General features: G+C 38.7%; 2 protein-coding genes across 5 annotated transcripts; both read right to left on the reverse strand.

The window, feature by feature from the left end:
• Window positions 1-1,236: 1,236 nt before the first annotated feature.
• Window positions 1,237-4,390, reverse strand: psmg2 (proteasome (prosome, macropain) assembly chaperone 2). The gene is made up of 7 exons (XM_018698054.2): window positions 4,169-4,390; window positions 3,295-3,466; window positions 2,810-2,868; window positions 2,470-2,588; window positions 2,194-2,373; window positions 1,845-1,965; window positions 1,237-1,678 (listed from the first exon to the last, which is right to left on the reverse strand). The coding sequence occupies exons 1-7, from the start codon at window positions 4,223-4,225 to the stop codon at window positions 1,598-1,600; spliced, it is 789 nt and encodes a 262-aa protein (XP_018553570.1). The 5' UTR covers window positions 4,226-4,390; the 3' UTR covers window positions 1,237-1,597.
• An 808-nt stretch (window positions 4,391-5,198) lies between these two features.
• Window positions 5,199-10,481, reverse strand: zgc:136493 (uncharacterized protein LOC692276 homolog). 4 transcript variants are annotated; one of them, XM_051067019.1, is made up of 7 exons: window positions 10,155-10,481; window positions 8,761-8,841; window positions 7,289-7,667; window positions 6,922-7,093; window positions 6,649-6,824; window positions 6,461-6,557; window positions 5,199-5,753 (listed from the first exon to the last, which is right to left on the reverse strand). In XM_051067019.1, exons 3-7 carry the CDS (start codon window positions 7,662-7,664, stop codon window positions 5,597-5,599), a joined length of 978 nt encoding a protein of 325 aa, XP_050922976.1. In that variant the 5' UTR covers window positions 7,665-7,667; window positions 8,761-8,841; window positions 10,155-10,481; the 3' UTR covers window positions 5,199-5,596. The 4 variants fall into 4 exon arrangements, with proteins under 4 accessions (XP_050922976.1, XP_018553567.1, XP_018553565.1 ...); XM_018698051.2 differs by having other exon boundaries at window positions 6,649-6,827; window positions 8,660-8,841; window positions 10,155-10,473; XM_018698049.2 differs by having other exon boundaries at window positions 6,649-6,827; window positions 10,155-10,472.
• Between the last annotated feature and the right edge of the window lie 4,410 nt (window positions 10,482-14,891).

Below are 14,891 nucleotides of genomic sequence, written 5' to 3' on the forward strand. Positions count from 1 at the left end.
TTAGCTTAGTTAGCTTAGCACTTAGCACTAGAAGCATGGGGGAAGGGGGAGGGGCCTTATTGCTGTTGCCAGGCAACCAACGGATACCTGATAAATTTGTTGCTCTCAACTAAGATAGTCTAGCACGTAAAGCCGTAAGACAGCACACTTTGATTTTGGTATTAACAAACAAAATATCAATTGTTTTTCTTGGCAAGCGAGTTTGGTTCCTTATAGAACCAGGCTAGCCGTTATCCCAGTTCTAGTCTCTATGCTAAGCTAACGGACCGCGGTTATCCCGCCCAGCAACGTAGCAGCTGTCCGGAAGAAGTTATTGCTCTCAACCAGGAAATAATGTAAGTATCCCATAAAACGGCAACTTCTCGTTATTACACCAGTTTTTGAACAGGTTTAACAAACAAATAAAACGTGTTATATAGTAGCTTTACAGGTAGATAGATGTTATCTTTCGACAGAGCCAGGCCTCGTTTCCACTCTGTGTGCTAAGATAAGCTAGCCAACCGCTGATGTTTAGATGCAGGTAATTCTGAGACCCAGGAACTGACGCTGTATTTTATTATATTAATAACAGAAAGGTGAGGCTACATTTAGTTGTGTAAATAAAAGAAAGAACTGAAATAGGGCAGAATCTGCTAAATGGCAGAATAAGGTTATCGATCGTCGTCTTGCAGATATGTATTTAAAATCAAGCGAATCAAGTTATCGCTTCACGCTTCAAGTTATTTCCCCAAATATCAAACTATTCCTCTTTAAATGCTTTTTAAAAATATTCTCAGAATCTTGTTAAACTGTTTTTAAGTACAGATTATAGATGGTTTAATTTATATTAGTAATATTTTGAATATCTTGAAAGCCAGTAGCGTTCTCCTCTCATGTAATTTCTCCCTTTCAGCGGCTTTCATATTATGGTTTCTCCTAAAAATACTGTCAGGACATTCCTTTCTCACAGCCAGTCTGCACAGAAACCACCCAAAACAATGATGTAGACACAAAAAGGAAAACCACAAACTTGGCAGAACAGCCTTACAAGGTCAAAGTATGACTCAGACTGCTGCCTTGTTGTCACCACATTAAGCTGTTGTAACATGTTGTGGAGAGGAATCAAGTTACAGAGAGGTGGGACTGCCAGGAATACAATATGGCACCTGGCCAACCACTTTCAGTTAAGTAGGCGGAGATTAGGTCCAGTAAGAGTGACACAAACGGTCTTTTTGTTTTAGGTAAATTCACACTGGATTATTATCACAATCTTTTATTGGAAAACACACTCAAATGCGGTAATACTAAACAGTATTACAGAAGTGCAAGTTTGGGTCAAGTCCTGTACATACCGAAACATTTGTATGTTTAAAGATCATTATCAAAATACAGGAAACTGTGAGTAAGAGTGGGGAAATTCATACGAGGTCACCAAGTTATTGGTCCAGACCAAATGAACTCAATACAATTCAGACTGTGTCTGTATTGTATTGTCAGACACAAAAAAACTCAATAAGCAGATGTGAGCCAGGAGCTTACTAAGGACTGAAAAGTGCAAAGATGTCTTTGCCACAATCTAATTATAAGCCAAGAATAGAAAAAACTAAGTAAGTGTGAATCAGAACAGTGCAGGAGGGATGCCGCTGCCAAAAAGAAGACTCCAGGAGGTTGGGATCTTCCATTTGTTGGGTTCTTGGCCCTGAAAACAGGAGTCAGACAAACCGCTTATTAGATATTTGTAATCTTAAAGCTAAAGACTGTAGTGGACAGAGAATACTTTTTTTCATCCTGCACTGAGAACAATTGGAACAACAACAACAAAACTGCAGTATTGGACGTCTGTTTTGCTCCAGTTTGTCACTCACAGGGTTGTCCAGCAGATGGAGCCAGTCGTTGAGGTGGTTGACGAGGGTGAAGGCGTCTGGGATGTTGTCACCCTCTGAACAGAAAAGTAGCAGCACAGCCAGCGGAAGATCCTCTGAACAGCTAAACACAAGATCCAGTACACATGGTCAGACAAACATACATAAAAACCTGTGATCAAAACTTGTTTCTTATTTGTTTTTTTAAGTATGCAGAAGTAATTACGTTTTAAATAGTGTCACATTTTAACCTGCATACAAATATTCCAGTTTAAGTTTTTCTTTGTGTTCTTTGAGAGATATCATGATTTGAGGTCTGTGTGAAGTTGCTGATGCAGCTCTCTGTCTATACCTGTCTGTGTACAGTCCTTTGGTGATGCCTCCCCCGGGGATGCACAGGCGTTGCTCCATGTTGGCGTCCGTCAGTCCTGGGAAGGCCGGCACTCGCTCCATCTCCCTCCAGCCTAGCTCCTTCAGAGCATCTGCACTCACCTTCAGCAGGGAAGGCGTGATCAGGTACCTCAAAGGAACGCTACAATGCACACACATACACATTTATTATTAGACTTGACCTGTACTCAGCAAAGGCAAAGAAATGCAGTGATGATGTTAAGGATGTACTTATTACCCTTCCATCTGGCGGTCATCCCTCTGGTAGGCGTGGCTGCTGGACAGAACTACAGTCCTGGAGAACCCGCTGGCTTTGATCCAAGACATGATCAGCTGACGAAACTTTTTGGATTTTGTCTGAAATTAAAACAAAGGTTAGAGCTATAAATATGATAATACCAATTCAAACAAACCTCAGCTAAAAACAACAAACAAACAAAAACTAGATGATACAATTAAAAATGTAGAAAAACGCCTCAAACTTAAAAAACACTCAGTTTGGCTGGTTCTGATTTATAAAAGCAGCATTTTTCATATCACCTTCTTTCATGACAAAACACTTTGAATTATGGTTTTACCTGAATAATTGGCGCCCTGATTTGAAGAACTGCCAGCTTCAGTTCTGGCGCTGTATAAACTGTGGATGAGACAAGGTTGACAGATTAATTGGGGATTAAATTTTAGGTGACGGATTTCTTTTCCCTTCACAGTGGCTACAAATTACACTGCTGATGATCTGTCTCACAATTTATTCAATATGTGCCAACAGCCACTGATACTCTATTTTGATTTACTCTGTACAGAAACATCATCCAGTCTTCATTTTAATCCGTGACAACAAATGACTGAGGAAATGTAGAGTAATCAGAGTTTTTCAATGATAGCTACCTATATTTTCACAGAAAAACAAATGTATTATTAGTCCTACTAGCAGAATTTAACAGTTTACAACATACATAGAAAAAAACATCAGTGCTAGATTAATAAAAAACATATTTCACTGGTGAAATCTCCACATTTACTCATCTACAGCAGCCAAACAATAAAAACTAAAAGATGGTACCTTCTCCAGGGGTATGCATCTCCTCAGCATCCTCTTTGCAGGTGGCGTACGGGTTGTTCCCAGCCATCGGGATGAGACAGTCTGTGTGTATGTAGCCCACTCGATTCATGTTGAGAGTGGACACAATGAGGTCCACCGCCAGCTGACCCACATTACCGACAGCCACAGCTGGCTGCAGTGAGAATTTAACAACAGCTTATTAAAAGTCTTTTTTATTGCAGATATGTGTGGTTCCAGCTTTTCATATGTGAGGATTTGCTGTTTTACTAATAACAGTAAAATTAATATTTTTTTGGTCTGGACCATTAGTTGAACAGAACAAGCAATGTGAAGATGTCACCTTGGGCTCTGGGTAATTGTGATGGGCATTTGTCACTATTAGCTGGTGTTATACAAACCAAAACTTAATAGATAAACTGAAAAAATAATAATAAACATCAGATTAACTGATGAGGAAAATAATCATTAATTGAATGAACTAGTCAAACATGAGATTGGTTAAAGATGCTGTTTACACATTAACGCGCGAAGAATAATACAGTAACAACATAAAGCCTTTTCTTCTGCATTAAATATGTTAACTTTCAGTACACTCTTAATTTTACTATGCAGTACTTTTACTTGTAATTGAAATTTGGTACTTTAAAATCAGTAAAGGATCTGAATACTTTCTCCGCCACTGCGAATCTGTGATACTGGATTTTATAAACTATAGTGATAAGACTTGCACTTGCACAAAAGACTTAAACCGGGACTTAAAGTCAAAATATGCCCCATCTCCTTCCAACATACAGGGTTTCACAAACTGGACTCACTAGTAAAAACGCACATCACATTAAAGTCGTGACAGGACTGTTGCAGATGTGTCACTCACCATGACGAGGGTGAAATCTTTGAATGAGGGCGGTGATTTATCTGCGGCGATAAACATGGTGCTGTTCGGGCAGCAGACACACGGAGCCGAACGGGTACCGAGTAAGAGGTTTAAAGACTTTTATATTAACTAAAACTGTATTCTTCAGGCAGGTTTTACTTGTGTTTTCATGCCTGGTGTTGAGGACCTTCTGGGCTCTCACTCGCCGTCGATTGCTGATGATTGATCGACTTTGGTATCCGCTGTAAATGCCTGAACTGAATATGTCCGTAGAGTTTTATTTTTGAAGAAAATATTTAGTAACGGTCTATACCACCTGTCATAATCTGTATTTATCTCTCTATTTGTGTCCTGCAGGCTGTATATTTGAAATAGTGTTTTAGGAGTTTTTATTTTAATCAGGGATATCAACGGTTAAACTGCAGCTCCGCAAAGATTTACTGCGTAGTAGAGATCTGTAACTCACACGCTCCCCTTAACAGTATAATCCTAAATGCAGATACAACATTAGCAAAGAACAGTTAATAATAATAATAATAATAACAACAACAACAACAACAACAACAATAATAATAATAATAATACATATTAGTTAAATCAAAATATGACTTAGACGAGAAGATAGGAAACAACTATGTGATAACACATGTATAATGATAACATTTATTAGTTTCAATATGCAAGTTGTCAACAAAAGATTATAAAACACTGGTGCAAAATGCCGTATTCATCTTCTGTGTAAAAATGTACATGCAGTGTGACTTGAATTTTGCTTATTAACTTTGCACTGTAGTGGAAATGAAGACATTAAGATTATTATGAAAGACTAACATGAGACAATAATATGGATACATTTTAATATATCTGGATTAAGAAGGTAGATGCAGTGTGTTCAAATGTTTAAATGCATGTTGCTTTAAAATAATCGTGTTAAGTGTCATTATGTGTTAATTTTACAAGAAAGACTCATATTTTCAACCTGAGCTTTGGGTTTTAGACCTGTTGTTTTCTGACACTGAACAAAGGGGGGCTTGATTATTCATTTATTTATTGATTCATTTGATGATCTTTGACCTGTGATAACAGGTTTTCACAGGATATACATATAAACTTTGCATTTTAATGTAACAGTCATTTAATCAAAATGTTGTTTTAAAAGTTGTTATTTTTAAAACTTTAAAATCATCATATGAGTTTATATCCAACACTTTATATCCAACACAGAGGAGCAATTTGATTAGCTTTCTTAATGTAACATAAATGATCATGTCTATCACAGTGATTGCGGCAGACCATTAGACAGATCAACGTGCAACCAAACAGGTTTAAACTAATTTATAAGGAAGTAAAAGCATTTCTCCTTTAGAAATGCTAATGGAAACAATTCAGCACTTCTAAATTCAGACAGATAATGCACTGTCAGTTAAGTTATTTTAGCTTGACTTCATTGGGAATAGGTAAGCCTTTCACTGCAGCCACTGCATTTTCTACCATCCTCTGCACCATCCTTCTGGTTGTTGCGTAAGTGTTGGTGCCTATGTGGGGGGTGATCAGCACATTAGAAAGACCAAGCAGAGGATGATTCCTGCACAGGATGAAGAAGAGAAGTTATTAGAAGTCAGCAATGAGTTGTTCTGTGTGTTTGTTTAAAAATGAAATGTGGTCTTGAGGTTGAAAACTGTCCTAGGTTTTAGAAAAAAACAAAAATTGAAGTTACATTAATAGATTTTTAGGCCACTATGAAGTGAACAGGTGAAGACACAACAATGACATATTATCACTTCTAAATTGTTGTGAATGTTCAGGAAAGTTGTAGTTATTATTGTTTCTATCCACTGAGAATTTAAGTCCAATATTCACTCTCCTTTTAGCTCTGTTTTTGGTCTCCTGACAACCAAAACAATGAGCTAAAAGAGGCCTCAAAGTCTTTGCTGTACAGGTGCAGAGTCTTTAGTCTCTGTTGGTTCATAAATATGAGTGACAGCTTTCATATAACACATATTTAAATAAATAATAATCATAGTAAATGGCAAACTAGTAATTTATATAAGAGGGTTCTGACCCTGACCTGAACACAATGGCTTCTAATTGTAAATTAATGAACAATACAGACTCACTTATTTTTATTCAAATGCTTTCACTCTCCTTCTAAACCCTGTATGTAAGGTGCAGAGTTCCCTTGAATACCGCGTATGTGAGTACATCAATTATACAACCATCAATTTTGTGCCGCTAATGTAAAGTTATAGTGGCTCTGGTTGAAGAGTGTGGGTGTTTTCAGACAGATGAGACCTTGGTAAAGGTTCAGGATGAGTCACGTCTAGTGCAGCTGCTCGAATCGTTCCACTCTGCAGAGCTTTGACTAAAGCATCCTGGTCCACAACCAGACCTGAGACATGAAAAGAACAAAATTAGACTAAAAAGGTTGTGGTTTCAGAGCAACATTAACAATGGCTTTGGCTTCTTGACATTATCCTCACCTCTGCTGACATTGACCAGTGTTGCTGTGGGTTTCATGAGAGACAGCTCTCTGTGGCCGATCAGCCCGGTGGTTTCGGGAGTGAGGTTGACCACCAGCATCACAAAGTCTGACTCTTTCAGCAGGTCGTCCATGTTCTGACAGTAACTTGCTCCCACTGCCTGCTCATCCTCAACACTTCTGAACAACACAGAGGAAAAGATGAGGGCGATCATTAATATATGTTTGAGTCTTTAGATGCATTTTTCTAACTATTTTGTCACTTCATTTTTACCTTCTGTTCCTGTTGTAATAGAGGATCTTCATGTCAAATCCTTTGCTTCTCTGAGCTATTTTGAATCCAATGTGTCCCATTCCTATGATCCCCAGAGTCGATCCTGTGACTTCAACTCCCATCAGCCATTGTGGTATATGGGTGGTCTTAGGGTCAACAGCTATTTGGTGACCTAAAAACAGATTATCAATGAAATTAATTATGATCAGGCAGAATCATTCATAAATACAATTAAGTAAAACCCTTAAATCCCCAAAACCCTGAATCATTTTTGACATACTGGTAGAAAAATCTGTAGGTCTTGGTTTTTGAATTGCACTAAAACTGTTCCACATTAGGTCAGGAATGAGTTGACCTTTGACCTTACCCTCGACAATTTTCCGTGCCGATGCCAGAAGCAGACCCATGGAAATATCTGCAGTGGCGTCACTCACCACACCGGGCGTGTTGGTCACCTTCACCCCAAGACTGTTGATGTACGGCACATCAAGGTGGTCGATGCCCACTCCTCCATTTGCGACCACCTTCAGTGATGGGAGTAAACTGAGCATCGAGGGCTTGGCTGCAGGACAGGCGCCCCACACTAATATGGCCTGGATTTTAGGACCATGTAGCTGAGGGTTTTGTAGAAAGTCTCTGTAGCAAATGATCTGGAAGTGTTTTTTCATTATGTCAGTGAGTGCTTCAAGGTAATCCTGCTCGCCCGCAGCTGAGAGCAGAGCCCATGGTTTTTCCTCTTCCATAGCCTGAAGCAAGCAACAAGTAAACTTAATTAGTTAAGTACTTTAAGAGAGAAGTTACAATTTTCAGGCAAAGGAAAGAGAAATGGGGAGATAAAGGAGACAGAGAAAACAATACTGTATAAAACAAGGAGGAATCCACAAAATAAAATCGAGAAAAAACAAAGGAAATAAATAGGTTTCGGTGGAAGACAAACATTTGTAATGAAACTAGCAACATTTTAGTGTAAACATACTCAGACTAATTACATTACAAGTAAGTACAGAAGTATTATCAATACAAATTATCAAAAGTAAAAGTACTCACAATCCTAGGTATATTGTTATAGGATTACTGGCGGAGGAGGAGCTAATTTTAACTGCTTCTTGATACGCTTAACCTTATTTCAAAACGATTTTGTATTTAAAGTTTTAAACTAAGGAGAATCTGCTAGCTGTGAAATAAATGTAAAGCAGTATTTCCATCTAATATAGTACAAGTATAAAGAAGCATACAATGGAGGTACTCAAGTAATAAGTACAGGCAATACAAAAATAGGGGTCCTGACTCAGGATGTGCATTGTTACCTAGTGACCTAGTATTGTAGCCTCTATTTCACTATATACTGTATTAATGTGTGATTAATTGAGTTAATAACTATAATTAATACATAATGCAATACAATGAGAGTGGGATTGGAGTTGCTAGAGGCCCCAGTACCTAATTCTTAGAGGCTGTTGACTGCAGTTTATTGTTAGATTTTTAAATCTGTATCCCCACCTCACCCACTCACATATACTTCACAGTGTGTGTATATGTGAGTGGGTGAGGTGGGGTGAGGCGGCGTTGGTGGGATTCATGCAAAGTGCTTGATGTCAAAATATCATTTCACTGACTAGCCACTAGCATCAGAATCAGGGACTTCTTGTCAGACTAGTTTCCAAGATGGATGCCTCAGTTACTCAAGTCACTTCTAATTAATTACACTCATATATTCATTAACTATAATAAATGGTACCAGCGATGCAGGTAAAGGCCAAATATGAAACTGATGAGATGAGATGAGAAGTCAGCTTGCAGAAACTTGCAGAAATCAGGGATAGACTGGGCTGCACTCACAAGACTGTTGTGCTCTGGTGTGCTCCTGCTCTTGATCCAGGAAGAACTACTTAGGTTGTTTGGAGGATTTCAAAATAAGAGCTGTTTTTTATAAAAAAACAAAACAAAAAACAAACAAGCCACAATACCATTGACATGAACAAAAACAAATATACTACTTTTACCACCACCACCACCACCACTACTACTAGTACTACTACTAATAATAATAATATTAATAATAAACAATAACTATCATTATTATTATTGTTGTTGTTATTATATTACTGAAGATCTATACATAAATAAGCAGACCAAACAAACACTTCATTTTGAGTATCTCACATATCACCTAGTGTATAAAAAAAGGCTAGTGTTAATTTTTAACAATAAAGTCCACTGTCCACTCATCCCTTCACCTATGTGGTATCTATTTCCTGCTTATAGTTAAATTTAAACTGACCTCATTGCACTTGTTGAGGAATTTAAGACTTTTGAGTGTACAGTTAATTATCGTCATGCCTGTATGAAGCAAAGACAGGCTCTAGACATGACTGCGACAGTATCTGCAGATCTTTATTAAGTTGAAATATATGAAGTATCTGAGAATATATGATGTTACGCAGTGAGCATTTGAAAAAGTAACATGTCTTGTGATGTAAGAATGTGGTAAAGAATATTAAGTCAATAAAAAAAGGGAAAAGGAATTTATCATGTCATTCTAATCATACTATACTATATTTGATTCAGTATTGAGACTAATCTATAGTGTGAATATAATGAGACTGTCTTGATTTTTGTTTGTGTATAAGAACACATTATGTAATATAAAACATGAGATTAGGATAGACAAAAGTAATACAGTCACAGAGTTTAAATATAAGAACACAGTTTTTGTACACTTAAAAGAATCTAATGCCCAAACTGAATTACAAATTGCACATACTATTTTATGTTGCAGTTGACGTACAGATCTGGGCAGTTTTGTTACTTTAAAAAGCTGGGATGCTTGTGTTGAACCCCACAGTTTCCTCACACACTGGACATAGAGACTTCTCATTCTGGCTGACAAGTTATTGATATTGTGTAAAAGCAACAGTAGTGATAATCTGTACAGCTGCATGTTTGATGTTCAAGTAACTCACAAGAGGTTGAACATAATGCACAACGGAAAGTTAAAAAATGCTCTTTATACATCTTTATGTTTTATAAATGTAAAAAGAATGGGCATGCAGTGAAAGTCCACAGGTCAAATTGCTATGAATAAATGATTAACATGACACAAGCAAACATATGGGTGCTCACTGAGAAAGTGCATCAAATGCACCAAAAATATTTGATTTATGTTGCAGCAAAACTATACAAATACTTTAAATGGCATCAAAATGGAATTTCCATCAGAGTGAAGCTCTCACCTTTTCAGCTGGAGCCTGAGAATGTTTTTCTTGACCCTGCTGTTTCCTCACTTTGGGGCTGAAACTGAAGGTTAAGAGCGACAAAGTAGAGTTGGTTTAGCTGGATCAAATCTGGCCACCCATTTACTTTACATGAAGATTAAGCTTGAGAAGCTGATTTTAAAGCAGAACAGAGAGCCCCCTCCCCTACTTTCGTTGCCATTCATTAACCCTCCCGTTGCCCTTCATATTGCCCTTCGTATTCCGTATACTTTTTTTTTCTTACTATTATTCAAAAACAAAAGATAACCACTTCAGAATCATGAATGTCATGCACAACAAAAAAATCCTACTACACACACACACACGCAAACACACACACACACACACACACACACACACACAACAACCAGTTCACAGGAGGCTTCAGGATGGTGATTGGTGCACAAAACTAAACATTGGGGCTGCGACCAAGGGTCGGTAACTGCCTTGCTGCCTACAAAGAGCACAATGTCTGTCAATGTCTATCACTGTGTGTGCTTGTTATCGTAAATAAGCTCCTTTATATTCAGTGGAAATTTGAGATTCAATTATATGAAACTGATTATCCTCAAGGGGAAGTCAAGCAGCTGTAGCAGCAAATAATAACTGTAGAAGAAAAACATTTAAAAAGTAGCAGTAATTGTGGTTATTGAGTGCATGCAAAGTGGCAGTTCACTAACAACATCACATTCACATTAACAAGTTCCATAATAAGCACTAAAAGAAAGAGTTTTATTGACAGGTTTTTGCAGACACAACTGCTACTTGTGTTTTAGCAGTGTCATATAAACTCATCAAGCCACAGTGAGCAGCAAGCATTATCTCAACCACAAGAAAATATACTTTATTTTTATGCCACTTTTCATAAACAATAGTTGCAAAATGCTTTACAGGAGAGAAAGAAGAAAGACAGAAAATAAAATAGGAATGATAGAAACATGCTGCAGGAACCACAAAATATAAATTCAGATCAAAAGGAAACATGTAAGGTTTTCAGTGCTTTTAAAAGATGGTGCAGATTTAGCCTCTTGACACTAAATGTGTCACCTGCTAAGTGAGGCTGGGAGCTGGCAGAAGGCAATAAGAGAGAGAGAGATTAATCAGAATTATGAGAGGGATTCATGACCGGCATTATTATAATGTATTGTTCTCACCAGGGCTCTCTGTTTGAGAAGCACCTGGAGTGTACAGCTGATGCGCAAGATGTTAATGTCATCAAATCAAGGGCCATTGAACCTGGAGTGTTCTTATCTACGTTAGGATGCAAATGCCATTTGAAGATACAAACACTAGGTGGCACTAAAACATTAACCTGTGTCTCTGTAGCTGTGTGAAGACTCCACAAATGTCTGAATGGGTTCATCAGTGCTCAAAGTCTTGACAGCAGCTACTCAGACATGATCTGTCTGCACTGATGCTTTAGTTTTTCAGTGAGTGTGCTCCACAAACTAGCCATAATTTGTTGAGTGGTGTCTTTCTATACTGTGTAAACAGTCTCACAGAGGCTGTATGTTTGGAATTTGCAAGCAAAGGAAAGAAGAGACTTTCTGCTAAAATGTAAAGTTGAGTTGAATTCATGAATACGCTTCCACAAATTTTCTTCTTCCCTCAGCATGTGTGTCTGATATCAGCAACTACATTGACCTCCGCCCCTTTCCATTCAAATAATCTATAGGTTCAAATTAATGAGAGAGTCTTCATAGCCACAACATCATATCTTTAACACTAAAATGCAACTTTCTGATGCAAGTCTGTGGTAAGGTGAGGAGTTAGTTTTGATATGTGTGTGTGTGTGTGTGTGTGTGTGTGTGTGTGTGTGTGTGTGTGTGTGTGTGTGTGTGTGTGTGTGTCCCTGCAATAAGACAAAGCATCAGGTTAGGCCATGTGTGCGAGGCAGCTGCAGATCAGCAGCTTACCTGCTTTTCACTGTTGCGTAATCTCACCACGTTAACGTATGGCTATCTGCTCATCCTCACCTCCCTCTGTCCCTGGACTCCTCCTCCACACCTGTGTCTGTCGTACTCCCCTCCTCTCCTACCTGGACACTCTTTTCCTCCCCCACCTCCCCTTCATCATCTCTACTCTTTCCAGCTCCTCCCATCCAGATATATGCCTTCTTCTGCTATCTATGAGGCTGCAACTGTTCTCTCTCTCTCTCTCTTTCTCTTTGTTGGCTGGGAGTCATTTAGGCTTCCATTAAGCCAGTTCAGATCTGCAGCCAAGCTCCACTTCCATCTGCGGCCATGTCTGACAGCAGGTGGCCTTTTATCCAAACTGCTGACTCACATGGTAGACACAACAATTATACCTCCGCTTCATTACACAGCATTTTGGATCTTGTTGTCAGTGCTCTCCCCTGATCAATAAATGAAAATGGAAGTATGATCCATGTCACATCAGGAGGTTAAAAGAGAGAAGTTTTTTTGTATTTTAAAGGGAATGCATCGCATGTTTCATCATTATTTTCACCATTTTTATATCATTACTGCTAATACCTGTACATGAAGACTTATTAATACAGAATCTGTTGTGTTGCATGTCACAGTCTCATGTTTGCAGACAGGTGAGGACTTAAACCCAACCCATGGTGTCATAGTTGTCACGGTACAGCCCAGAGGAGATGCTGAGTGAAAAGGTCCTTAAGTAAACCCTTGCCCTGACTCCTAACAGATTGCTGACGTGAGTCCACAGGCCCATCCTGACTCAGCTTATCGGTGCCACGGAGCTCTCTGAAGTCAAGGTGTAGCTGTTTTTCACTCTGCTGCCTCTGAACGGATAAAAATAAAACTCCAAAACAATGCAGATGACTTTGCTGTAGCTTTTAGAACTGTGTTTGTGCTGTGGTGTCGTATCCACTTTCTTGTATCTTCTGGCAGCAGGGAACTGCAGTGAAAACCTGTCTATTTTATAACCTGATAAAATTACTCAACTGAGAATAATGGTGTTGGATCATAATTAGTGATGCACTGACATGTAATCAAAATTTAAATATTGAAGTTAGTCAAGCTGGAGTTAATATTAACTGTTTTATTTATTGTTTGGTCGTTTAATCTGTAACAGTACATCATTTTTATACACTGCTTATATATTTAGTGTTTAAAATCTTGATCTGTGGAGTGGAAGTATCATGATATCATGAGGTGGAAATACTAAAGTATGGTGCAAGTACTGAAAAACTGCAATGAAGTACAGTACTTGAGTAGATGTACTGATTTTTAAGTTTTCTTTAAATTTTCTTTTCTATTGAGACATCATTTTACATTGATTTTAAAATATGCATTGTAACAGTATGATCTTATCAAACCTATTTTCTTACATTTTAAAACTGGTATTATTGACAGGGAGTTCTTTAAGCATTGGATATGTTTTAGGATCCTGGTATCAAAAGAGAAAGGCCAAGAGAAAAGTCTAACAAAGACATGATAATTACATTGTATTCTATCAGTAGCTGTATAATCGCTCTGCAGAAGATATATAGTGTTGTATTTGTGTTGTGTTAAACGTGACTTTTGTGAGGAAAGTGCTGCATTTCCTTGCATCTTCTACATCTCTTTCAATTCATGCTGCCTTATCAGAGGACATCTGTGGGACTCTGCTCCTAATGAGAAAACATTAGATTATGTGATAAGTGCAGCACATGTCTTCAGTGACTCAGGTCTTCCCCAAGCGTTTTTATTTTTTCGCTCATGGGTTGTTCCCAGACAAGTTCAGAGGATTTCCCCTCCAGCGGGTGCAGAGAAATCAGAGATCACATACACAGAGCAGACACTTGTGTCTCTCTAAATGGTTCTCAAGATGCTCAACACGCAACTCTCAGCATGTTCTGGTTGAGAATAAATTCACCTGCTGGGTAATCCAGTCAGCCTGAGCATTAGCCGGCTGCTCATGACGCACAGCTCTGTGCAGTTAAGTCACAGGTCGACTCACAGGAGCTGAACTTGTTCTCTGATTGCCGGAGGATCACCTGCTCCTCTCTGGTGTCCACTGACCTCTGCTTTGTCTATTGATTACAGGGAAATCCCCTGGCACAAAGCAGACATCTGTAATCACTCATACACAGGATCATAATATCACATAATGAGAATAGGTTTGGTCGAGAGAGTCAGGAGAGAAAACTTCAAGTAGAACAGAAAAGTTAAAGTTGTTGAGCATTGAGCAGAAATATTATGATGCATTCTTACAGGTGAATCTCACACAGTGTTGATAACATGCATCACTTTCTGTATAATCTTCAGTGGCTTTTTCTCAATAAGATCACAATCCTCCACCAGGGAATGACTGCCGGAGAGCTTAGCTCACCACAAAACTTTTGGCCACACTCCTCAGCAGGTTGAGAACAGCAAAAGGTTAACTCTGTCTGGTTAGGTAATGGATAATCAGTGAGAAGAGGTTGTTGGTCCTCCGCTGTGGCTCCACTGCTTCTCCACCCAACACCAGCTACTTAGCCTTGTCTCTAAAGCCTCTGTTACCTAATAACAGAGCCCGTGTAGAGCCATGGGCCGGCTGATTTAGACTCTCCAGTTCAAAGCTTCTTGGCATCTGAGCTGTGGCAGACCAGGGCCTCACTGGTGTGTGTGTGTGTGTGTGTGTTTGCTGAAGTGTGGAGTTGGGGATTGCTCTTCAGTGGACAGCCAGTCAGATCAATGTTATGCAAACCTATTAGTCAGAGTTTGCTGTGCTAGCTTCACACAGTACTCAGGGACTTTCCCTCAGGGT

This window comes from Lates calcarifer, linkage group LG3 (assembly GCF_001640805.2).
Source record: "Lates calcarifer isolate ASB-BC8 linkage group LG3, TLL_Latcal_v3, whole genome shotgun sequence".
In the NCBI taxonomy this organism is placed as follows: Eukaryota; Metazoa; Chordata; class Actinopteri; family Centropomidae; genus Lates; species Lates calcarifer.